This window comes from Pelophylax lessonae, assembly GCF_965119305.1.
Source record: "Pelophylax lessonae genome assembly, chromosome: 3".
Taxonomy (NCBI): Eukaryota; Metazoa; Chordata; class Amphibia; order Anura; family Ranidae; genus Pelophylax; species Pelophylax lessonae.
In genome coordinates, this window is record NC_138770.1 from 586,431,110 (window position 1) to 586,455,777 (window position 24,668).

A 24,668-nucleotide genomic window follows, 5' to 3' on the forward strand; every position below is an offset into this window, starting at 1 on the left:
GGATATTATTTGATAGACCAACACTATGTGGGGATGCTTTTCTTAAGCAGGGACTTGAGACTGGGGCAGAGGTTCACCTTCCAGCAGGACAACGACCCTACACATACAGCCAGAGCTACAATGGAATGGTTTATATCAAACATATTCATGTGTTAGAATGGCCCAGTCAAAGTCCAGACCTAAATCCAAATGAGAATCTGTGGCAAGACTCGAAAATTGCTGTTCACAGACGCTCTCCATCTAATCTGACAGAGCTTGAGCTATTTTGCAAAGAAGAATGGGCAAAAATGTCCCTCTAGATGTGCAAAGCTGGTAGAGACATACCCAAAAAGACTTGCAGTTGTAATTGCAGCGAAAGGTGGTTCTACAAAGTATTAACTCTTGACTATTGACACTTTTCAGATATTTATTTGTAAAACATTTTGAAAACCATTTATTATTTTTCTTCCACTTCACAATTATGTGCCATTTTTTGTTGGTATATGATAAAATCCCAATAAAATTTACGTTTTTGGTTGTAACATAACAAAATGTGGAAAATGTCCATGGGTACTGTATGTAGTTACATTGGTCCAAGCTAGACCAATGTAACTATGCAAAAATATACCATACCTAAAGTTCTATGGCCCCACTGGGATTTCCCCTCATTTCAAGTGTGAAATGCCAAAAACCAGAGGAATGCATGAGGAAGAATAGCCTGGTTTACTTCAGCACTGCCATAAAGAAAAACAAAAGTCCTGAACGCGATGATGTGTCCCTTTATGCATTTCCAAGACAAGAAAGATCCTGAGCATCTTGGAAGCCTAAATTGGACCTACACTACAATATACATCTTTGCCGATTGTATTCCTCATCCTTTGGTATTTGAAGTGGTTGTAAACACTTACGTATACCCAGTGAAGTGACTAGCCTTAGATAATACAAAATAAAACAAACCCCCTACATCTCTCAGCAGCAGAAAGCAGGGGCTCGAGATCTGACAACACAAACACACTGCAGAGCAAGAGCACAGAGCTCCATGAAATCTGACAGCTTATTGGAGGAAAGCCTCTCTAAAAGGCTCATAGAAAAAAAAAAAAAAAAACACAGAGCTGAGGCGGTGGGTCTTCTGCTGTATGCTGGAGGGGGAAGTCCATCTCTTAGGAGGCTGAGGTGTTGGCTTACAGTTCTATCACTGGCAGATAGAAATCACAGAGGAACCACTAGGGCTGTGATGGCGAGCCTTGGCACCCCAGATGTTTTGGAACTACATTTCCTATGATGCTCATGCACTCTGCAGTGTAGTTGAGCATCAAATGTAGTTCCAAAACATCTGGGGTGCCAAGGTTCACCATCACTGCACTAGGGGCTTTAGATTCAGGCCAGTAAAAAATATAGGATGTGCTTTGTTCATTTTACAACAACTTTAAAGTGGTAGCAAAAAAAAAAAAAAAAAAAAAATACCCTGTGAGGTAAAAGCATTGCTAGACTTATCTGTCAAGGAAGCCCTCCAGTGGTGCGCTGTCACCGCTACAGAAGCTTCCATCTTCACCCGGTCTTCCTTCTGGGTTCGTGAGCTGCAGCCGCTTGAACGGCTGAGCTGCTATGATGCGTGGGAGTCATGGCTGCGGCATAGAGCTCTGAAGGAACAGTATGGGTATGCCATTCCTTCAGAGCGCATGATCCAGTGACATCCCCAGCTGCTGCTCCCTAGGATATCTCCTAAACAGCGCACGTTTAGGAGATATTCATTTAACATACAGATAAGCTTCATGATAAGCTTACCTGTAGGTAAAAATACAGACTTTACTACCTTTTTAACCCCCTTCGTGCTGACTGTACACGTGTGTGGAAATCGATCTAATGATCATCTTCTGTGGAATAGGTTTGTTAAAAACATTTTCTCGATCAGCGTATTCTGACAGCAGAGTCCCTGCTGTCTGAATACAATCTCTTAGCAGGGAGGATTCCTCTATCCACCCCAATTGTGCGGATGGAAGAATCTGGCTAAACAAAAAACACCATCTGTAAAATGTGATATTTTATAGGGTTCACAAACAACCAGTGTTGGACATACACATATTGCTTCCTTTCAATCAAAAATGATCGGATAGGCTGAAAAATTCTAGTCATTTCAACGTAGGATCACTTGAGAGATTCTTTGTCCCACCATAATTTTAATTTCAGAGGAAGCACTGCTCATGTAATTTACAGATTAACAACTCAATTGATCAAAACACACCAGAATTATTTTTACAGTGACAACTGGTGCCATTCAATTAAATTTTGAAAAAGATCTGAATTTACCAACCCATGGCTATTCAATAAATAGTCAATGCATTTCTTTAAAACCTTTTAGTGCCGGTTCACATATGTGCGGCTGCGGAGATCGCATGTAATTCGGAGCGCAGTGCTCCTTCATTACATGCGATCTCATGTGCGGATGCGAGTTCAGCCATACACTTTGTATGGCTGAAATTCGCACTGCACCCACACCAAAGACGCACAGGAGGCATTTTTTCAGCCGCATCAGGATCGGATCACACAGTGGTTCACACTTGTGCGATCCGATCCTGTGCGAACTGTCAGATTGCACTGCGATATGCGATCAAACTGGGGGTGTCGTTAACATTTAATTGACACCCCCTGCGTATCGCATATGGCAGTGTGAACTGCCTCTTGTGTGGATGCGATGCGGGAACAGGCTGCGAATTCGCAGCCTTCCCGCATCGCACAAGTGTGAACCGGCCCTTAGACACTTTTGTAGTTTAGAAGATCTCTGCTCGGTTAAGGGCTGGTTCACACTTGTGCGATGCGGGAAGGCTGCGAATTCGCAGCCTGTTCCCGCATCGCATCCACACAAGAGGCAGTTCACACTGCCATATGCGATACGCAGGGGGTGTCAATTAAATGTTAACGACACCCCCAGTTTGATCGCATATCGCAGTGCGATCTGACAGTTCGCACAGGATCGGATCGCACAACTGTGAACCACTGTGCAATCCGATCCTGATGCGGCTGAAAAAATGCCTCCTGTGCGTCTTTGGTGCGGGTGCAGTGCGAATTTCAGCCATACAAAGTGTATGGCTGAATTCGCATCCGCACAGGAGATCGCATGTAATGAAGGAGCACTGCGCTCCGAATTACATGCGATCTCCGCAGCCGCACATATGTAAACCGGCACTTAATGCTCAGGAAGATGTTGGGGTCTCCATAAAGAGCACCTGGCACCTGCCTAATGCTATCATATGGGAGTTTGTTGCTTTTGATAAAAAAAAAAAAAAAAATTAATTTATCTCCCCCCCATCACCCCGCAGCCTAGGGCGCACACATGTTTTTAAACAATAATTAAACCATACATGTGAGGTATAGCTGTGAACATAGCAGTGAGAGCAATAATTTTAGCACCAGAGCTCATGGGTAACTTCAAACTGATGGCCAGTAAAGGCTTTTCAATTTTTGGGTACGGTCGTTTTTTGCAACATTGTGGGCGCACCTCATTTCTAAACCTGGCAGGTTTTGTATCTATTTACTTAAAGAGGAAGTAAACCCTCCTCTGCAAGCTGTACCTATAGGTAAGCCTATGATAAGGCTTACCTATAGGTACTGTAAATATCTCCTAAACATGCACCGTTTAGGAGATATTTACCTTACATGCAGCCAGTGACATCGCTGGCGCATGCGCTCTGAAGGAACGGCCACTGGTGCCGTTCCTTCAGAGCCCCGTGCCGTGACAGTCGGCTCCCGCATGCGTGCGCGGGAGTGACCTCACCGCGGCTCCGGCCAATCAGATGGCCGGATGCCACGATCCCGGAAGACGGGCAAGTCGCCCGTCATAGAGGTAAATGGGCGGCACGGCAGGGGCTCGTTCTAAGGTATTTCATAATGAGCTAGTATGTAATGCATACTAGCTCATTATGGGTTTCTCTTTCAGGTTGAAAAAAAAAAATAAAAAGTTTGGGTTTACAATCTCTTTAACGTAACCCCATTTTTTTTATATGTTACCAATAAATTGGTTATTTCATTGTGTTGTGTGCACTAAAATTCATTCTAGCATATTTTTTCTTGAAAATTTGTTTTTTGATGAACAGCTGCGCAAAAATAAAGTGACATAGAAAAATTGCAACTATCATCTTTTCATTCTACTTTCAGAAGATATGTAATGTTCTAGGGGTTTAAGTAACTTTATGACCCAAAAAGCTAAATTTTATGTGCGCAAAAAAAAAAAAAAAAAAAAAAAACGCTTTAATGCTGAGGTAGTTAAATAAACTGGAGCATAAACACAGAGGAAAAATTCCGGCTCTTCCGAACAAAGTTCATGAAGGTCACATTGCGTGTATTGTGCCAGTTTTATGTGCACTGGAGAAGAAAGCATCCTTCATTGGTAGGCACTTTTAATTTGCCCAGGATACGGTTTAAATTAGACGAATAACCACATCAATGACACTGAACAATGACTGGCTGAGTGTAGAGAAAGTAAACTAAAGGGTGACCCTCCTACTTGGTTATGAAATCCATTGAGCAGGTATTGGGCAGAGTGTCAAACCAAACTGTACAAATCTGGCGCAGAAGAGCTTTTAATCCACGGGAAGGAAAAATACTATATTTACTATATACATATACAGTATCTCACAATAGTGAGTACACCCCTCACATTTTTGTAAATATTTTATTATATCTTTTCATGTGACAACACTGAGGAAATGACACTTTGCTACAATGTAAAGTAGTGAGTGTACAGCTTGTATAACAGTGTAAATTTGCTGTCCCCTCAAAATAACCCAACACAGCCATTCATGTCTAAACCGCTGGCAACAAAAGTGAGTACACCCCTAAGTGAAAATGCCCAAATTGGGCCCAATTAGCCATTTTCCCTCCCCGGTGTCATGTAACTCAGTGTTACAAGGTTTTAGGTATGAACGGGGAGCAGGTGTGTTAAATTTGGTGTTATCGCTCTCTCACTCTTTCATACTGGTCACTGAAAGTTCAACATGGCAGCTCATGGCAAAGAATTCTCTGAGCATCTGAAAAAATGATGTGTTGCTCTACATAAAGATGGTCAAGGCTATAAGAAGACTGCCAAGACCCTGAAACTGAGCTGCAGCACGGTGGCCAAGACCATACAGCGGTTTAACAGGACAAGTTCCACTCAGAACAGGCCATGCCATGGTCGACCAAAGAAGTTGAATGCACGTGTTCAGCATCATATCCAGAGGTTGCCTTTGGGAAATAGATGTATGAATGTTGCCAGCATTGCTGCAGAGGTTGAAGGGATGGGGGATCGACCTGTCAGTGCTCAGACGATACACCGCACACTCCATCTAATTGGTCTGCATGGCTGTCGTCCCAGAAGGAAGCCTCTTCTAAAGATGAATACCGGAACCATGTCCTGTGGTCTGATGAAACCAAGATAATCTTATTTTGTTCAGATGGTGTCAAGCGTGTGGTGGCAACCAGGTGAGGAGTACAAAGACAAGTTTGTCTTGCCTACAGTTAAGCATGGTGGTGGGAGGGTCTGGGGCTGCATGAGTGCTGCTGGCACTGGGGAGCTACAGTTCATTGAGGGAACCATGAATGCCAACATGTACTGTGACATACTGAAGCAGAGTATGTTCCCTTCCCTTCGGATACTGGGCCACAGGGTACCATTCCAACATCATAACACACCTCCAAGACGACCACTGCCTTGCTAAAGAAGCTGAGGGTAAAGGTGATGGATTAACCAAGCAGATCTCCAAACCAAAACCCTATTGAGCATCTGTGGGCATCCTCAAATGGAAGGTGGAGGAGCACAAAGTCTCTAACATCCACCAGATCCTTGATGTCATCATGAAGGAGTGGAAGAGGACTCCAGTGGCAACCTGTGAAGCTCTGGTGAACTCCATGCCCAAGAGGGTTAAGGCAGTGCTGGAAAATAATGGTAGTGACACAAAATATTGACACTTTGGGCCAAATTTGGACATTTTCACTTAGGGGTGTACTCACTTTTGTTGCTAGCAGTTTAGACATTAATGGCTGTGTGTTGAGTTATTTTGAGGGGACAGCAAATTTACACTGTTATACAAGCTGTACACTCACTACTTTACATTGTAGCAGAGTGTCATTTCCTCAGTGTTGTCACATGAAAAGATATAATAAAATATTTACAAAAATGTGAGGGGTGTACTCACTTTTGTGAGATACTGTACATTTAGCTTGGCGTTAGAAAAGCATACAATAAAAAAAAGAAGTATTTTGCTATATTAAGAAGAATAGCCTAATACTTTAAGCGCTTAAGGACCGCCCTACGTACATATACTGTACTGTGGCAGGGTGGCCCTTTAGCACAAAATTTACAGTGAATATTTTTAGCACTGACCACTATTAGTGTCACTGGTCCCCAAAAAAGTGTCAAAAGTGTAACTTAGGGCTCTTTCACACGGGCGATCCGATCAGATCCGCCTGTCAGTTTTTTAGGCGGATCTGATCGGATCCTCCATGCAGCTCTATGGGGCAGCGGGTGTCAGCGGAGACACCTCCGCTGACACCCGCTGCCATCCGCATCCGATCCTGTGCTTGAAATCTGGACGGATGGAAACCCTATTTTTCCATCCATTCAGTAATCGGAGCGGATCGGATCTGATGAGAGCGGACAGGCGGTCCGCTCTCATCCGTTCCCCCATAGAGGGCAGCGGGGGCTGAGACACCTCCCTCTCCGCTCTGCAAGCGGAGACGGAGCTGTCATCAGCCCGGCTCAGCGGGGATCGCGGATCGATCCCTGCTGAGCAACACGGATCCGCCTACGGAGCGGACCGTGTGAAAGAGCCCTTAGTGCCAGATTTGTCTGCCGCAATTTCATAGTATCACTAGAAGTCGCTGATCGCCGCCATTCCTAGTAAAAAATAAATAAAAACTCCATAGAGGCTATAACTTTTGCGCAAACCAATCAATATACGCTTAATTTCTTACCCAAAATATGTAGCAGAATACACAGATTTTTTTAAAAAAAATTTATTGGAGTATGTTTTATAGCAGAATATTGTTTTTTCTTCTTCAAAATTGTCGGTCTTATTTTGTTTAACGCACAAAAATAAAAACCGCAGATCAAATACCACCAAATGAAAGCTCTATTTGTTGGGGGGAAAAAAAAAAGGACAACAATTATAATTTGGTACTGTTGCCCGACCGCGCAATTGTAAGTCAATGTAATGCAGTGCTGTATGGCAAAAAAATGGCCTGGTCATGAAAGGGGTAAAACCAGTTAATCTACGAAGAGAAAAATACAGAAGCTACCCTGGTGACTTGTTTTTAGTGTAGGTTCCAGGGCTGTTATCCTTATCCATCCTTCACAGTCTCATTATCATTGAATAAGAACAAGAGCAGCACAGCGGGTGTAGTGGTTAGCACTTCTGCCTAGCAGCACTGGGGTCATTGATTCAATTCCCAACCACGGCACTAACTGCCTGGAGTTTGCATGTTCTCCCTGAGCCTGTGTGGGTTTCTTCTCACACTCCAAAGACACGCTGGTTGGTTAAATGGCTCCTGTCTAAATTGCCCCTGTATGTATAAATGTGAGCTAGGGACCTTAGATTGTAAGCTAGGGCAGGGACCAACTTGAATGTTCATTGACATCGGTCCCTGGTCAAAGCGTTGCATAAATTATCAGTGCTATATTAACACCATAAGGAACTAACAAAGTTATGTGCATAGATTTAGTATAACAAAAGGCCTGTCATCTAAATAGGCGATGTGGTGTAGTCTATGGTATTTATTACACGTATTTATATAGCACTGACAATGTACACATTGCTTTACTTACTAGACATTCTTATCAGTCCCTGGAAGATTACCATCTTTCATGCATACACACATCCTAAGGCCAATTTGGAAAGGTACCAACTAAAGCGGTATTAAACCGAAAACCAAAAAGTGTGTATTAGGGTTTCACCGATTCGTTTTTTTTTAAACCTAGGAGTACGATTCCCCGATACTTCCATTAAGTACTCGCCGATGCATACTGAAGTCACCATGACAAGCATGGGTTCACACAGGAGCGTTGGGGGAAACCACATGTGATTCAGACAGGAATGGCACCTTATTCCTATTCAAATCAAATGCGATTATTTGCAGTGCGATTTGAGCCCATTCATTTTGTATGCGCTCAAATTGCACCGCAAAGGTATTGATTTCATGTAGCTGAGTACTCATGCAAATGCTTGGTATCGGCACCAATACAGATACCGGTATCAGTGCAACCCTAGCGTGTATGTGTGATCTCAGCATGCGTTAGTCACATTTAAAGCGGTTGTAAACCTAAAATAAAAAAACCTGCAAGACAAAGGCATAATGAGCTAGTATGCATCAAATTACTTACCTTAGAACGAACCCCCGACACGGACCCCCAGACACTGCTGCGGGCGCTGACATGATCCCAAGGCGTCTCTTCCGGGTTCGGCGGCTCCGGCGCTGTGATTGGCCAGAGCCGCGATGACGTCACTCCCACGCATGCGCGCGGGAGTCATTTTCTGGCAAGCTCCCGGCAAGGGAAGCTGAAGGTCCGCCGGACCTTCAGAGCGCATGCGCGGCTGCATGCACTGCAAATATCTAATATTAATATAATATTAATTGTACCTACAGGTAAGCCTTATTATAGGCTTACCTGTAGTTAAAAGTGAAAAAAAAGCGGGATACTACCGCTTTAACCCTGGGCCTAAAAAGGGTTCAGTAAGGCTGGCTATACATTATATAATTTTATGTACAATTTTCTTTAGATTTACCTTCAACTATGTAGTACAAAGGCCTGTCTAATTGGATACAATTGAAAATGTTATTTAGTTTTGACCTCATATTATGTGCTTTTTGGTAAATCTAACAGAAAATTGTACAAGAAAATTGAACATGTATGGCCAGCCTAAGTGTATCAAAACACAAAAATAAAAATGTAATATATTGCAGCTTACCCGTCCCTAGATAGGTCACTACATTTGTTTTCATTTCTAACCACTTTCCCCTTTATATTCACCCGGTTATCCTGCAACTTCCTGTCCTTGGGTGGCTACACTCAATCCCCTGTATCTATGGAGGAAGCCATTGTTGTCACACAGGGTGGACATCAATAATGTCTGCTGCTGTTCCATTGTATAGAAGAAGGGGTGTAATAGAACTAGTAGTTTACACAAAAAAGAAGAGGGCTCTTTGTGCCCCGTTAAAGTGATTGTAAAGTCTCTTTTTTTTTTTTTTTTTTAGCTAAATAACAAACATGTTATACTTCCCTCCTCTGTGCAGTTGATTTTGCACTACCCAGCAGCCCGGATCCTCCTCTTCTCAGGTCCCTCTTCGCTGCTCCTGGCTCCTCTCTCCTGTTGAGTTCCCCCACAGCACTTGAGTCGAGCTGTACCTCCGTGTGTCCATTCAGACAGGGAGCTGTGGTTCGGCCCGCCCCCTTTCTCTCCTGGTTGGCTAACTTACTTTGATTGACAGCAGCGGAAGCCAATGGCGCGGCTGCTGTGTCTCAGCAAATCAGGAGCAAGAGTCCCCAGACAGCCGAGTGACTCATGGACATTGTTGGATAGAGATGGGGGGGGGGGGGGGCTGCTACACACACAAGGCTTTTTATCTTAATGCATCAATATAAAAAACCTTCTGAATTTACAACCATTTTATGCTCACAGGAAATGACAAGGACACAGATCTACGGGTATTTTCTGTACTCGCTGAAAATGTACCTAGCCTGAAAAAATAAAATGAATGCAGCCGCTACATCCAAGGACTGGTAAACTGCAATATAAACATTTGATTTGGAGTTTAGTTACCCTTTAACTTAATGGTATTGATTCCCATTGCATTGAGCAAAAGATCAGGTATTATCCGTCCATGTCAGCCCTCCGATCTACACTGTTGCCATTCCTGCCTTGGATTGGCTGTACAATGAATTAGAAGTGCAGTCTCTGTAGATCTGAGGAGAAGATCTGAAATGAGGGGAAGCTCTGCTGATTTCTATTATCCAATCATGTGAAAGCAAAAATGCTGTATTTTTCCTTGCATGTCCCCCTCAGATCTACAGGGACTGCACTTCCAAGTGCACAGTGGATTTCCCTTCACTAAATAAAACCTCAGTATGTCTCTTCTGCATGAAAAAAAAAAAAACCCCCCGCCTGTTCACATTTTTTTTAAACTTAAAGCGGAGTTCCAGCCTAACTGCCCACTCACCTGTCCCACGGTCCAGGGTTGCGCCGTCTTCTCCCTCTCTGCTCCGCGGCGCCGGCATCACTGATGTGGGCACCCGGCTGTGACAGTTTGCGGCTTCACAGCCGGGAACGCACTGCGCATGCGCGAGTTGCGCTATGCGTCGTGATTGGCCGACAATCTTCTGGGACCTCTGACATATCCCAGAAGATTGCAGGGAGGGAGGGAGAGAGGAGAACTTCCGCTCAGGGCGCCGCGACGCTCCGAGCGGAAGTGGGAGCGGGTACCTGTCAAAACTAGGTACCCGCTCCCCCCGCCAAAAAATGACATGCCAAATGTGGCATGTCAGGGGGTTAGGACTATTTAAAGCAGAAGTTCGACTTTTGGGTGGAACTTCGCTTTAAAGTTCCACTTTACATGTGGTAGCTTCCTTTTAAAAGACTTTATTTTCACCTGATGATCCAGCCAGTAAGTCTGTTGTTTTTAAATTTCCTTTGATGGATCAAGCTGTCAAGTAAAAGTTGCAGCTGAAATGTTGAGGGAAATCATTTAACACTGACAGGGGTGCTTAGCATGATCAGCTTATATTCACTTATGTAAAACCTTTAGACCCCTTTCACACTTGTGCGGCCTGAAAGTCAAGCAACTTCAACGCGACTTGAAGCAATGCCTGTGCAATATTGAGGTCAATGGACGCATCAAAGTCGAACCAAAGTAGTGCAGGGACTATTTTGAAGTCGCACAGATATGAATGGTACTCATTGGAAATCATGCGGTATGACTTGTCATGCGACTTTGCAGTCCCAAGTTACACAAGTGTGAAAGGGGCCTTATCCCAAAAAGAAATAAAAAACATTTGCTGTAAGTGGAACTAAACTCTCCCTCCTTTTCACTACTGGAAACTGCCACCTTGGCCTCTGTTTGAACTGCAACTGTGATGGTGCTGCACATGTGATCAGGTATGACACTAGCCAATGGATGGATTAACAGTTTGGTTGAGAGTAAAACCAATGTGACATTTACATTCCCAACATGCCAGGAGTGTCATTTTTTTTAAACTATTAAATTGATGGGTTTAGTTCCACTTCAAATTGATGGGTTTAGTTCCAGATAGCTGGAGTGCAGCCAGGAAGCTGTCACTACATCCAGCCAGTCCTAAGCAGCAAAGTCATTCCCCGATTGCAGCCACACCCCTTGTCTCTGTGCAGCTGCAGGGCATGCCTTGCTGCACCGGAGGATTACAGTGGTGAGCGGTGCGGGGGCAGGGGTATGCAAGATGAAGGTTTCTCCTAAAAAAAAAAAAGAAGAATCAACACAAGGGACACATAATACTAACCGAAGTTTTGTCTCTTAAAATAATTTTTAGTTTGGCTTACACTGCTGTCAAAGTCAGTGGGCCAATGAGGATATAGACTGCCATTGTAAACACAGCAGGCCGCTGGTCTCCACGGGGAGCGACTGCAGGTGCCCAGCAGACATCGTGGCCCCTGGACCTGATGATTGGCTCCCCCTGTGGCCAATCGGCGTGCACCCCCACTAGCTATCCAGTGACACGACGTACATGTGCGTCGCTTTGCGGGACAGAACCGACTAGAGCTGCACGATTAATCGTATGAAAATCGCGATCTCGATTCACCCCCCCCTGACGATCTAAACCTGACATATGCTCGATTCTTTGCATAGCTGAGGGAGCAGAGAGAACAGCTGTGGAAAACTCCCAGTAACTATAAACAAAATGATTACATTGTATCTTTCCTCCCGCAAACGCCTATCAGCATTAAGCGCCGGTTCACACTACCGCGGCGCTACTTCCCGGGGCGACCTCCGAGATCGCGGTGCGAGCAGCGCGCCGCGACCTCGGAGCGGCCGCCACAGACTTCATAACATTGAAATCTATGGCGGTCGCCTCCTGGTCGTCCCAAAGAAGCTCCGGACCCTTTTTTTTAGGTCGGAGCGACTTGTGTTGCTCCTATTAGAACGGGTCTGCAGCTTCCCTATGGGAGGCGACCTGCGGCAACCTGTGAGGCGACCAGGTCGCCTCACAGGTCTCCCTAGTGAGCATAAGTCTCCCAGTAACTATAAACAAAATGATTACATTGTATCTTTTCCTTCCCTCTGCCAGGGAGAAAGGAAGTTTAACCTCTTAAAGACTAGACCTTTTTCTGACACTTGTTGCTTGCAAGTTAAAAATCTTTTTTTTTTGCTAGAAAAGTACTTAGAACCCCCAAACATTTTATATATTTTTTTAGCAGAGACCCTACAGAATAAAATGGCGAATGTTGTAATATTTTATGTCACACTGTATTTGCGCAGCAGTCTTTCAAACGCAATTAATAGACTTTAATGAATAAAAAAAAAAAAAAAAAAAACGTTAAAGTTATCCCAATTTTTTTTTTGTTACACAGAGAATCGTGAGAGAATCGTGATCTTTATTCCAAGCTAAAAAATCGTGATTCTCATTTTGGCCAGAATCGTGCAGCTCTAAAACCGACCTGCCGCAGTATAAGTAGAGCGGCTGGTCGGCAAGTGGTTAATGGGGACACAGACCGCAATACAAACTGACAAGGGTTCTAATCCCTCTCCACTCCATCCACAACTAGTTTTGTCTTTAGTTAGGCTTTAAAGGCAGTCCATTTTTTTTGATGTGCTACGGAAGATCCCTCCATATCACGGTATAAACAATACAATCAGCAGCACCATATTTCCTCATAGCAAGTAAGTGTCCTCCCAGATTTTTGGAAATGCCGGTCATGAGATGCATATAATAATATAGAGAAGATGGATTTGGAGGAAAAAAAAAAAAAATGAATGGTGAAGGGAATGGTTAAGTTCCTATCACACCTCGCCCATCTGATGTATGTACAGGTCACCATACACTATACAATCTGACTATACAATCCCCTTTAGATCTACCACCAACTATGTAGTACAAGGGCCTCTCTGATTGGGTACTATTAGAATGGACTGTTTAGGTCTGCCCTCACAGCTTTGGTAAATGTAAAGAAGAATGTATAGTGGATTTCTAGTTTACAATCCCATAAACAATACTCCCCATACACACTTCCCTTTTCTCCACATTGCCTTACCTACGTCTTCCAGCACACAGACACACAGCATGTAAAGCCAAGCTCTTCCCTGTCTCACAGGAAATACATCATCAGCACTGGGCAAAGCATCATGGGAACTGTAGTTCTTCCCTGCACACGCCAAAAACTAAAACTATGCAGTCACCTATAATGCTAAATTACCCTGCAGACCTAATGATAAGACAAGCAGACTGTATGACACAATCTTTGCACATAGCTAAGGGCACAACTACTGTGCTTTTCTGTACGTTTTAAGGCATTACTGTTACTGTGGAAACAGCGTCCTTAACTACAAGGAAGTGAGTTAACTGTTCAAACAAAAGTGTACTTAATCAGGAACGCAAGTTTTAGGGGAGCGGCCATTTTACCGTAGGCCAACTATAATGTAAGTTCATAGGATTGTCTACAACAACATGGCTTCACTACTGGAGACAAATACTGCTCAAGGGGACATGAGATATTCTGTGCTGACAACTGACTGCAAACACTGAATACAGAGAAGTGTTTTGTGGTATGTTTTTATATCTGTTACTACACTAATATTGCATGTCTTCGTATTTGTTACTGCACTTTTATTGTATGTAATTGCTACTATACTATTATTGTATGTACTCATATTTATACACTAATATTGTATGTATTTTTATTTGTTACTACGCTATTATGGTATGTCTTTGTATTTGTTACTATACTGTTATTGTATGCATTTGTATTTGTTACTACCTTATTATTATATGTATTTCTTACTACACTTTTATTGTATGCATTCATTACTACACTATTACTGTATGTATGTGTTACTATACTGTTTTTGTATTTATTTCTTACTATACTATTATTGTATGTATTTGTTACTAGGCTATTATTGTATGTACATACTTGCCAACTGTCCCTTTTTTCCTGGGACAGTCCCTGCAAATAGGAGCCTGTCCCAGGTAATTTATATTGTCCCTGGAAGTGCCCGTTAATGTGGCGGCCCGTAAATGTTACGCAGAAGTAGTGCAGTTGAATGGGAGAATTATTCCAACCAGGGCCGGTTTTAGACAAAGTGTGGCCCTGGACAAACCTAAAAGTGGGGCCCCAAATTTTTTTATATTCTACCAAAAATATAGGCGCATTTAATCAATTTATCCAAATAAAACATACAACTACATGAAAATATGCTTTAATTAAATAACATTAAATAGAATAAATAAAATATAACAAAATCAATATATCAATACCTCTCTGTCTCTGATGTCTCTCTCTCTCATGTCTCTCTCTCTCTCTCATGTCTCTCTCTCTCTCATGTCTCTCTCTCTCTCTCATGTCTCTCTCTCTCATGTCTCTCTCTGTCTCTCATGTCTCTCTCTCTCATGTCTCTCTCTCTCTCTCTCTCTCTCTCTCTCTCTCATGTCTCTCTCATGTTTCCCTCTCTCATGTCTCTCTCTCTCTCATGTCTCTCTCTCTCTCATGTCTCTCTCTCTCTCTCTCTCTCTCTCTCATGTTTCCCTCTCTCATGTCTCTCTCTCTCTCATGTCTCTCTCTCTCTCTCATGTCTCTCTCTCTCTCTCACTCTCTCTCGTGTCTCTCTCTCTCGTGTCTCTCTCTCTCTCTCTCATGTCTCTCTCTCTCATGTCTCTCTCTCTGTCTCTCATGTCTCTCTCTCTCATGTCTCTCTCCCTCTCTCATGTCTCTCTCTCTCTCATGTCTCTCTCTCTCTCTCTCTTTCTCTCGTGTCTCTCTCTCTCGTGTCTCTCTCTCTCTCTCTCATGTCTCTCTCTCTCTCTCTTTCATGTCTCTCTCTCTCTCATGTGTCTCTCCTCTCTGTCATGTATCTCTCCTCTCATGTCTCTCCTCTTATGTCTCTCTCTCATGTCTCTCTCCTCTCATGTCTCTCTCATGTCTCTCTCTCTCTCTCTCATGTCTCTCTAATGTCTCTCCTCTCAGTCGTGTCTCTCTTCTCTCATGTCTCTCTCCTCTCATGTCTCTCTCTCTTGTCCTCTCGTGTCTCTCTCTCTTGTGTCTCTCTCTCCTCGTGTCTCTCTCTCCTCTCATGTCTCTCTCCTCTCATGTCTCTCTCCTCACATGTCTCTCTCCTCACATGTCTCTCTCTTCACATGTCTTTCTCTCTCATGTCTCTCTCTCTCTTGTCCTCTCATGTCTCTCTCTCTTGTCCTCTCATGTCTCTCTCTCTTGTCCTCTCATGTCTCTCTCTTGTCCTCTCATGTCTCTCTCTCTTGTCCTCTCATGTCTCTCTCTCTATTGTCCTCTCATGTCTCTCTCTCTCTTGTCCTCTCGTGTCTCTCTCTTGTCCTCTCATGTCTCTCTCTTGTCCTCTCATGTCTCTCTCTCTCTTGTCCTCTCATGTCTCTCTCTCTCTCTTGTCCTCTCATGTCTCTCTCTCTCTTGTCCTCTCATGTCTCTCTCTCTCTTGTCCTCTCATGTCTCTCTCTCTTGTCCTCTCATGTCTCTCTCTCTCTTGTCCTCTCATGTCTCTCTCTCTTGTCCTCTCGTGTCTCTCTCTCTTGTTCTCTCGTGTCTCTCTCTCTTGTCCTCTCGTGTCTCTCTCTCTCTCTCTTGTCCTCTCATGTCTCTCTCTCTTGTCCTCTCATTTCTCTCTCTCTCTCGTCCTCTCATTTCTCTCTTGTCCTCTCATGTCTCTCTCTCTCTTGTCCTCTCATGTCTCTCTCTCTTGTCCTCTCATGTCTCTCTCTTGTCTCTGTCTCTCTTGTCCTCTCATGTCTCTCTCTCTCTCTTGTCCTCTCATGTCTCTCTCTCTCTTGTCCTCTCATGTCTCTCTTGTCCTCTCATGTCTCTCTCTCTCTTGTCCTCTCATGTCTCTCTCTCATGTCTCTCTCTTGTCCTCTCATGTCTCTCTCGTCCTCTCATGTCTCTCTCTCGTCCTCTCATGTCTCTCTCTTGTTCTCTCTCTCTTGCTCTCTCGTGTCTCTGTCCTCTCATGTCTCTCTTTCTTGCTCTCTCGTGTCTCTGTCCTCTCATGTCTCTCTTTCTTGTTCTCTCGTGTCTCTGTCCTCTCATGTCTCTCCTTACCTCCCTCCCTCCCATCTGCAGAGTCGATGTTTCCTCTGTGGCTCCTATGCCCTGTCACAGGCGGAGGCGGAGTACATTTGATATCACTCCGCCTGTGACAGAAGCCGGCGCTATACAGGAAGCATCCGCTCTGCTTCCTGTAGTGCCTCCGGCTATGTTTACAGCGATGCTTGGGGATGGCGGGTCGGGGACCCGCAATCTGGGCTTACCGACCCGCCATCCCAGAGCAGGAGGTGGCGCTGGGATCGTGTCGGGGCTCGGGGGGAACGGGAACGGCGTTCCTGTTGTAGAATAAGTACAGGGACGCCGTTCCCATGCGTTCCCGCAGGACTCGAGCCCTGAGCCCGCTGCTGACAGTGACACGGGGCCCGGGGCCCCTGGACATTCGGGGCCCTGGGCAGTTTCCCAGGTTGCCCCCCCCCCTAACGCCGGCCCTGATTCCAACTCTGCTACTTTTGCCTTACGTTTGAAATTCCCTTTTTAATTTCCTGTAATTCTCTCTATATTGGAGAAGACTCTATAATCTGATAAGTAGGCAAGATTAATTATGCAGAGTGGGCGGAGCTTCAGGGAAGAGGGTGTGGTAATTGATAGCTGTGCTGCAAAGTGTCCCTGGAAATCTTTTTTAAATGTTGGCAACTATGTATGTATTTGTTATTACACTATTATGGTAGGTACCTATATTATTGGAACATGTGTCTTTAATTAGGGCCAGTTCACAGCACAGTTTCTGCATTCTGGATGCGTTTCTGCATGTGTGTTTTTGATCTTTTTCTTTTTGTGTTCCAGTGCGTCTTTTATTCTTTATCTCAGTTGAGGACATGTGAATTTCCGGTGCGTCTTTTGTACTTTTTTGCCACGTTTCAGATGCGTTCCGTACAGAAAAAATGCAACATGTTAAACACTGTCCATGCGTTTTTGAGCACTGGGATACATCTAGTGTGGTCCAGCCCTTAATAATGTACCTTTATCTCCAGTTCTGGTGGCAACTTTTCTGGATTGTCTCTCACTTTCAGTCCTAGTGACAGTGGTCACCAGGACAAAGAGAAGGTTGAATCCCCCCAGTGGGGACACAGGCACCTATAAAAAGGAAAACAAAACTGTCTGAATTTCAACCCTTCTCTACTCTATCCAAAAATAAAAAAAAATGAGGACACTTAGACAACTTTCTAAAGCTGGCTATACACTATACAATCTGATTGTACAATCTCCATAAGATCTACTAACAACTAGGTAGTGCAAGGGCCTGCCTAAAGATGACCATACACTATACAAAGTCATTATACTATGTTCCTGAATCTACCATCAAATATTTAGTGAGAGGGCCTGCCTGGATACAAATGACATAGATTGTGTAGGTCTGTCCCTATATTACATAGTTTTGATAAATCCAAAGGAGATTGTATAATCTGATTGTATAGTGTATGGCCATCTTAACCACTTCCGCCCTGCCTAGCGTAGATTTACTGTGGCACTCTGCCGCTTACAGTCAAAGCGACGTAGACCTACGTCGCTCGCCCACGAGACTGTAGGGGGCAAACGCACGGCGCCGACGGCGCACTCCTGCCCCCGCTCGTTCCCTGGGGAGCCAGCACGTGTGACCGGCAGCTCCGATGTCCGCCGGCCACTCACGATCTCTCTCAGGAGAGGGAGAAAGACAGACGGCTGATGTAAACACAGTCGTCTGTCATTCTCCCTGATGTAAGCACAGAGGCTATGCGATCCTGCTATATAGGATTGTATGTCTCTTTGGTTACTTCACTAGCCACGCCCCCTGACAGTTATAATCACGCCCCTAGGGACACGCTTAACCCCTTGATCACCAATAAAGTTAACCCCTTCCCTGCTAGTGTCATTGTTAAAGTAACAGTGCATATTTATAGCACTGATTACTGTAGTAATGTCACTGGTACCCCCCAAAAGTGTCAAAAATGTCAGTCAGGGGTCCGATCTGTCCGCCGCAATGTTGCAGTCCAGCAAAAAAAATCGCAGATCGCCGCCATTACTAGTTATAAAAAAACAATAAAAATGAAATAAATCTTTCCCATAGTTAGTAAACGCAATAACTTTTGCGCAAACCAATCAAAATACGCAATTTATTTCACCAAAAATATGTAGCAGAAAACAAATTGGCCTAAAATGCTAAAAACATTTTGATCATTACATTTTTTTTGAGAATTTCATATAAAGAAATGTGAAAAATATTGTTATTTTTTCAAAATTGCCGCTGTTTTTTTGTTTATAGCGCAAAAAATAAAAATTGCACAGGTGATCAAATACCACCAAAAGAAAGCTCTATTTGTTGGAAAATAAGGATGTCAATTTCATTTGGGTACAGCGTCGCACGACTGCGCAATTGTCCGTTAAAGTCACACAGTGCCAAATCGCAAAATAGGGCCTGGTCATTGAGCAGCCGAATCCAGTTAACCAGTGGTTAACTGGATACAAAAAATTATGTTTCAGTTTGTCTTCATATACATAGTTTTGTAAATCTAAAGGACGTTGTAAAGAGGTTGTATGAGCAGATTGTACAGTGTGTGGCCAGTTTAACCACTTACAGAGGGACCGCCCACCGTGTATTTAGGTCAGTATTTTGACGTTAAATACCGGGGGCTATGGCAGCAGATAGCTGCCATAACCCCGGTATTCTTTTAAAGGGCGGGCGGTCCACTTTAACTTAAGGGTGGTCCTAGCGGCGGATTTGCCGCAGGATCACCTCTATGGGTGGCAGGAGAGGTGCCCCCCTTCCTGGTTGTTTTCCCCGCTTACCGGACCCATCGGTAGCGGGGAAAACGATCTGGTCCGCTGTCCCCTCAGGCAGAATGTCGAGCTAGGGCAAGATGGCCCTCACTCGACTCTATGGCCCTGGAGGACCAGAGCGACATCATATGTCGCTTCCTAGCAACGGATTTAAGGAGCCCATTGTTTTCATCATGAAAAAAAAATTACCTTTTTTTTTTTCTTTTTTAGTGTAGATGTGAGATCTGAGGTTTTTTTGACCCCAGATCTCACATTAAAGAGGTCCTATCATGCTTATTTTTTACTGTTTTCTTATTTATTAATTTAAAAAAAGTGTATTTTTTCCCAAAAAATTGCGTTTGTAAGACCGATGCGCAAATACGGAGTGATAACAAATATTGCAACGATCTCCATTTTATTCTCTAGGGTCTTTGCTAAAAAAATAGATAATATTTGGGGGTTCTAAGTAATTTTCTAGCAAAAAAAACTGACTTTAACTTGTAAACAACAAACGTCAGAAAAAGGCCCGATGCAGAACTTGTTAAGAAATGATTTTCTTTCACTTTGAAGAGATTTCCTCCCATTTCTGTTGGAACGCTTCTCTTAGGCCATTCTCAAAGGAATAGGTGTCCCCATTTAATGTTTTAAATATGCCCGTGAAAGAAAGTAAAGGGAATTCTCCCCCAACTGACACAAAGCGCCTTGTATTTTCTTAAATGAATACAAGGAATTCTTTCATTGGGTGAGGTGAAGAGGAGGGGATGTGACGTTACAATCTCACCTTATCCAATCAGAGAACACCTTGTATTCATTGGGGGGGTAAAAATACAAGGTGTTCTGTAAATGACGGCAGCGCTCAGGGCCTCTGTGGTCAATGTGAAGAGGACAAAACACTCAGCACAGGACCCCGAAGATCGGGGCTCTCGCTGTAAAACTGTGGACTACTACAGTGATTGTCAGCCTCCCCAGCAGTCCCTCACATAAGAGATATACATAACATTGATCTATGCTGGACCAATGTAAGTATGCAATTAAGAACATATCTGGGGTTCAGCTTTGAGCCATACCCTGCCCTATGTAGAACTTTATCTCCAGTCAACCAGGTCTAACATATCGAATTCCTTCCCATATCAAGATATAGATCTAAGGGTAGCCATACGCACAATCAGAATCCAACCTAAAGTCCAATCCCACCATAACACCAAAGGTTAGTCTGATGTAAAAAGTGCTCACCCACCAAATAACCATGACCCCTTATGATAAATAAGCAAGTCAAAGATCACTTTTTTACTAAAGAACTCCTCTCCTCCTCCTCCTCATGCCCGGGATACTGTTCTCCTTCTCCTCTCAACAGCCAATCAAAGGGGAAAACATCATTTGCAGTGTTTATTAGCCACTTCCAGCCCAAGCCAATTCTGACACTTCTCTCCTACATGTAAAAGATTTTTTTTTCTTGCTAGAAAATTACTCAGAACCCCCTAAACATTATAAATATATACCCCCAAACATCATATATATATATATATATATATATATATATATATATATATATATATATTATTGTTTTATTTATTTATTTCAGGTACTTATATAGCGCTGTCAATTAACGCAACGCTTTACATATACATTGTACATTCACATCAGTCCCTGCCCTCAAGGAGCTTACAATCTAAGGTCCCTAAACTCACATACATACAAAGTAGGGTCAATTTCTTTTTTTTTTTTTATACAGGATCCAATTAACCTACCAGCAGGAAACCGCAGTTCCCGGAGGAAACCCACGCAGTCACAGGGAGAACATGCAAACTCCAGGCAGGTAGTGTCGTGGTTGGGATACGAACCAGCGACCCTCTTGCTGCTAGGTGAAAGTGCTAACCATATATACTGTGTATATATATATATATATATATATATTTTTTTTTTTAGCAGAGACCCTAGAGAATTGTTGCAATTTTCTATGTCACATGGTATTTACGCAGCAATTTTTCAAGCACAATTTTTTTGGAAACAAAAAAATTCTCGAAGTAATAAAAAAAAAAAACAATATTTACCCCAATTTTTTTGTATAATGTGAAAGTTGATGCTATGCGGAGTAAATAAATACCTAAGATGTCATACTTTAAAATTGCGCACACTCGTGGAATAGCACCAAACTTTGGTACTAAAAACTGGGGAGATTGCTCTTGACTTCCTGTCATATACAGTAGTCACAACAGGAAGTGAGAGGAAATCCCTCCAAAGTGAGGGGATCCCTGGTTGTCACCAGAGCTAGTGTCCCTACTGGAAGATTTTCTATTGTTAGGCTCCTTTCACATGCTGATCCCTGCTGATCCAGGCGGATGATAGCTCTGTCTGCGCACTGTGTGCGGAGAGGGAGGTCTCAGAGCCCCGCTGCTCTCTATGGGGGATCGGATGAGAAAGGACTGCCTGTCCGTTCTCATCCGATCCCCTCGACAGATGGAAAATAGGGTTTCCATCCGTCCAGATTTCACGGACAGGATCGGATGTGGATGGCAGCGGGTGTCAGCGGACATGTCACCGCTGCCCCATAGGGATGCATGGAGGATCCGATCAGGTCCGCCTAAAAAACTGTCAGGCCGATCTGATCGGATCGTTCGTGTGAAAGGGGCCTTACTGTTCTGAAGATAACCCAAAATCTGTATTTTCTTTTACTTTAACTTTCTATGATAACGGTAAACAGGACAAACGGAGCAATAAAAACCTGACAGGTATTCTACGCCCTCTCTACTCTATCCAAAACTTTAAAAAAAGCTTTTGCCTCTAGTTATAATTTAACCACTTGACCTTCTGAACAATTCCAACCACTCCCCCCCCCCCCTCGCGCTCCTTCATGACCAGGTCTTTTTTGCTATATGGCATTGCATTACTTTACCCAGTTGCCGACCACCCGCCCCATTTTTACTGCCATCCCCACAGTGTGCTGATTCGGTTCAGAACTGATCAGGTCCAGGCCAATGATTTTTGGCTTGGACTTAGTGATCGGTTCTGTCCAATTGCAAAATGTCCTGTGCCTGTGTAATGTAAACACAGGTACAGGAAATAATGCAATCTTCCTTCCTGGAGCCCTTTTCGGTTCCAGCGTGAGAGAAGAGAACATCAGCCAGTGAGTACACAAGCACTACACTGACACCAGTACACATAGGCACATTTGTCACCTCCTGATCACCCCCCAGTAAACCCTTTCACTCCCTGTCACAGTGTCACTATATACAGTATACAGATAATTTACTGATCACTGTGCGAGACAGTTAGTGGTAGTTTAGTGTCTGTCCCAGATAGGTTTTAAAAATTTAACCCCCTGATCACCCCCAGTTAACCCCTTCATTGTCCTGTCACAGTGTCACTATTTCAGTGTACTGATCTTTTTTTGATCATTGTATTAGTGTCACAGGTGACATCAGTTAGCGTTAACCTTAGTTAGCATCAATCCAGGACAGCATCAGATTCCCTGCTGCATATTTAGTAATACATTTTAACCCTTTGATTGCCAGTGACACACACACACTAAACACCTCCATTATTAGTATATTGTCTGAACGGATCAATATCTTTGATCTGATCAGAACTATACTAGCGTCCCCAATAGTTTAGTATAGTGTTCCCAAAATGCAGCGTTAGCAGGATCAGCCCCGACACCTGCCAGCACCTGTGTTTAGCCCCTCCGCCCAGCCCCCAAGAAGTGCAGTATCTGCAGATTACTGTCACTTTCAATACACAGCACACTAAACCGCAGCAATAGAAGGGTCAGGCCACCAAGAATTCGAAGACAGGCCCACCACTTCTGCAGCGCCCATACTTCCCCCATTCACTGGCCAACCCGGAATTCAGGTGGAAACATTAATTTATTTATTTACTTATTTGGTTTTTTTTTTAACATATTGTCACCAGTCAGTATCCCTAATCACTGCCACACCAGTTATATGATGATACTGTACTGGACTGGTGAGTATGTAAAAAAAAATATAAAAAAAGAATAATTAATAGGGATGCACCGAAATTTCGGCCACCGAAATTATCGGCCGAAAATGAGCCTCTCTCATTTCGGCCGATAATGGGTTAACAGTGCCGAAAATAAAAATGGCCGCCGTGGGGAAGGAGGAGGGCGCAGCGCAGCGCAGGGCAGGTTTCAAAAGTCCCGCCTCTGGCCGGCCGTCCGCCTCTTAATAATGTCCCTACTACTCTGTGCATTATGAATGGACATACTAGGCGGGGGGCGGGGCGAGCGGCCGCTATAGAGAGAACTATTGAGATCCTTCACTGTCAGCTCCTCACGTCTATGTATGAATGAGAACTGAACTGAGCTGACACCGGGCGGGGGGGCGGGCGGAGCGGCCGCTATTAGCTGTGACTATGTGAGAGTTTCACTTCCCTGACAGGCACGTATCTCCGCTGACAAGGAAGAGAAGCTCTCACATAGTCACAGCTAATAGCGGCCGCTCCGCCCGCCCCCCCGCCCGGTGTCAGCTCAGTTCAGTTCTCATTCATACATAGACGTGAGGAGCTGACAGTGAAGGATCACAATAGTTCTCTCTATAGCGGCCGCTCGCCCCGCCCCCCGCCTAGTATGTCCATTCATAATGCACAGAGTAGTAGGGACATCATTGAGAGGCGGTGCCGCCGGCCAGAGGCGGGACTTTTGAATGCAGGAGAGGACACCCGAGGAGGAGGACGCTGAGGCAGTGGGGGAGGGGGGAGGGGAGCTGAGGCAGCTTACCAATGCTATTAGTATTATGAGGCATGAGGGGTTAATGTATTGTCACTGCTGGTCACTCATCTATTAGTGACTGACCAGTGGCAGTTAATTAACCCCTTTTGTGCTGCATTAGTGCAACCAGTGTCAGTGTTAATTAACACTGGTTGCACTAATGCAGCACAAAGGGGTTAATTACCTGCCACTGGTCAGTCACTAATAGATGAGTGACCAGCAGTGACAATACATTAACCCCTCATGCCTCATAATACAAATACCATTGGTAATTAAATTAACCTCTTGCCAACCCATCACAGTACATATACTGTGACAGGGTGGCAGCGACAGGTGTAGGTGTACGTCGCTGCCTGTTTTTGGTTTATGTCCCTGTTCTATCCATTTCAAATTTTTTTTGGGGAAAAAGTCATTTTCGGTTTCGGTTTCGGTTTTCGGCCAAGGGCATCCTGCATTTTCAGTTTCGGTTTCGGCCCAAAATTTTCATTTCGGTGCATCCCTAATAATTAAATTTTTTCATTTTCCAAAGAATTGTGACAAAAGAATGCAACTTCAAAAAACTGGCCATGCCTCTTACTAAATGCCTCAGACTGCCTACTTTCTAAAAAGGGGTAATTTGTGAGGAATTCGTACTGTCTTAGCCTTTTGGGGCCTCAAGAAATGAGACTGTTTGTAGACGCTATATCTTTCACACAAAGGAATTAATATACAGTTATCAATGATATTTTTTTTACCAAAGGCATGTAACAGAAAATATTTTGGCCTCAATTTTTTAGGAAATTTAATTTTATTGGATATGTTTTATAACAGAAAGTAGAAAATATTGTTTGTCTTTTTTCAAAATTTTCAGTCTTTTTTTGTTTATTTAGCAAAAAATAAAACCCAGTGGTGATAAAATAACACCAAAAGAAAGCTCTATTGTTGTGAAAAATAATGTCCTT

The 24,668-nt window shown here is 43.7% G+C and overlaps 2 protein-coding genes across 2 annotated transcripts in view; one reads left to right on the top strand and one right to left on the bottom strand.

Moving 5' to 3' along the window:
- C1D (C1D nuclear receptor corepressor) overlaps positions 1 to 13,322 on the bottom strand; it is a gene marked incomplete at its 5' end in the record, with an annotated part of 80,886 nt that extends 67,564 nt beyond the window's left edge. The window contains 2 exon segments of the mRNA XM_082252612.1: positions 13,234 to 13,307; positions 13,310 to 13,322. Coding sequence (XP_082108738.1) covers positions 13,234 to 13,307; positions 13,310 to 13,322 — 87 coding nt within the window.
- A 332-nt stretch (positions 13,323 to 13,654) lies between these two features.
- The window catches only part of LOC309549761 (uncharacterized protein), a 146,957-nt gene continuing 135,943 nt past the window's right edge, over positions 13,655 to 24,668 (top strand). Inside the window, exon 1 of the mRNA XM_082250271.1 lies at positions 13,655 to 13,740. The gene's annotated coding sequence lies outside the window, so the exon portion shown is untranslated. The remainder of the gene's footprint in view (positions 13,741 to 24,668) is intronic.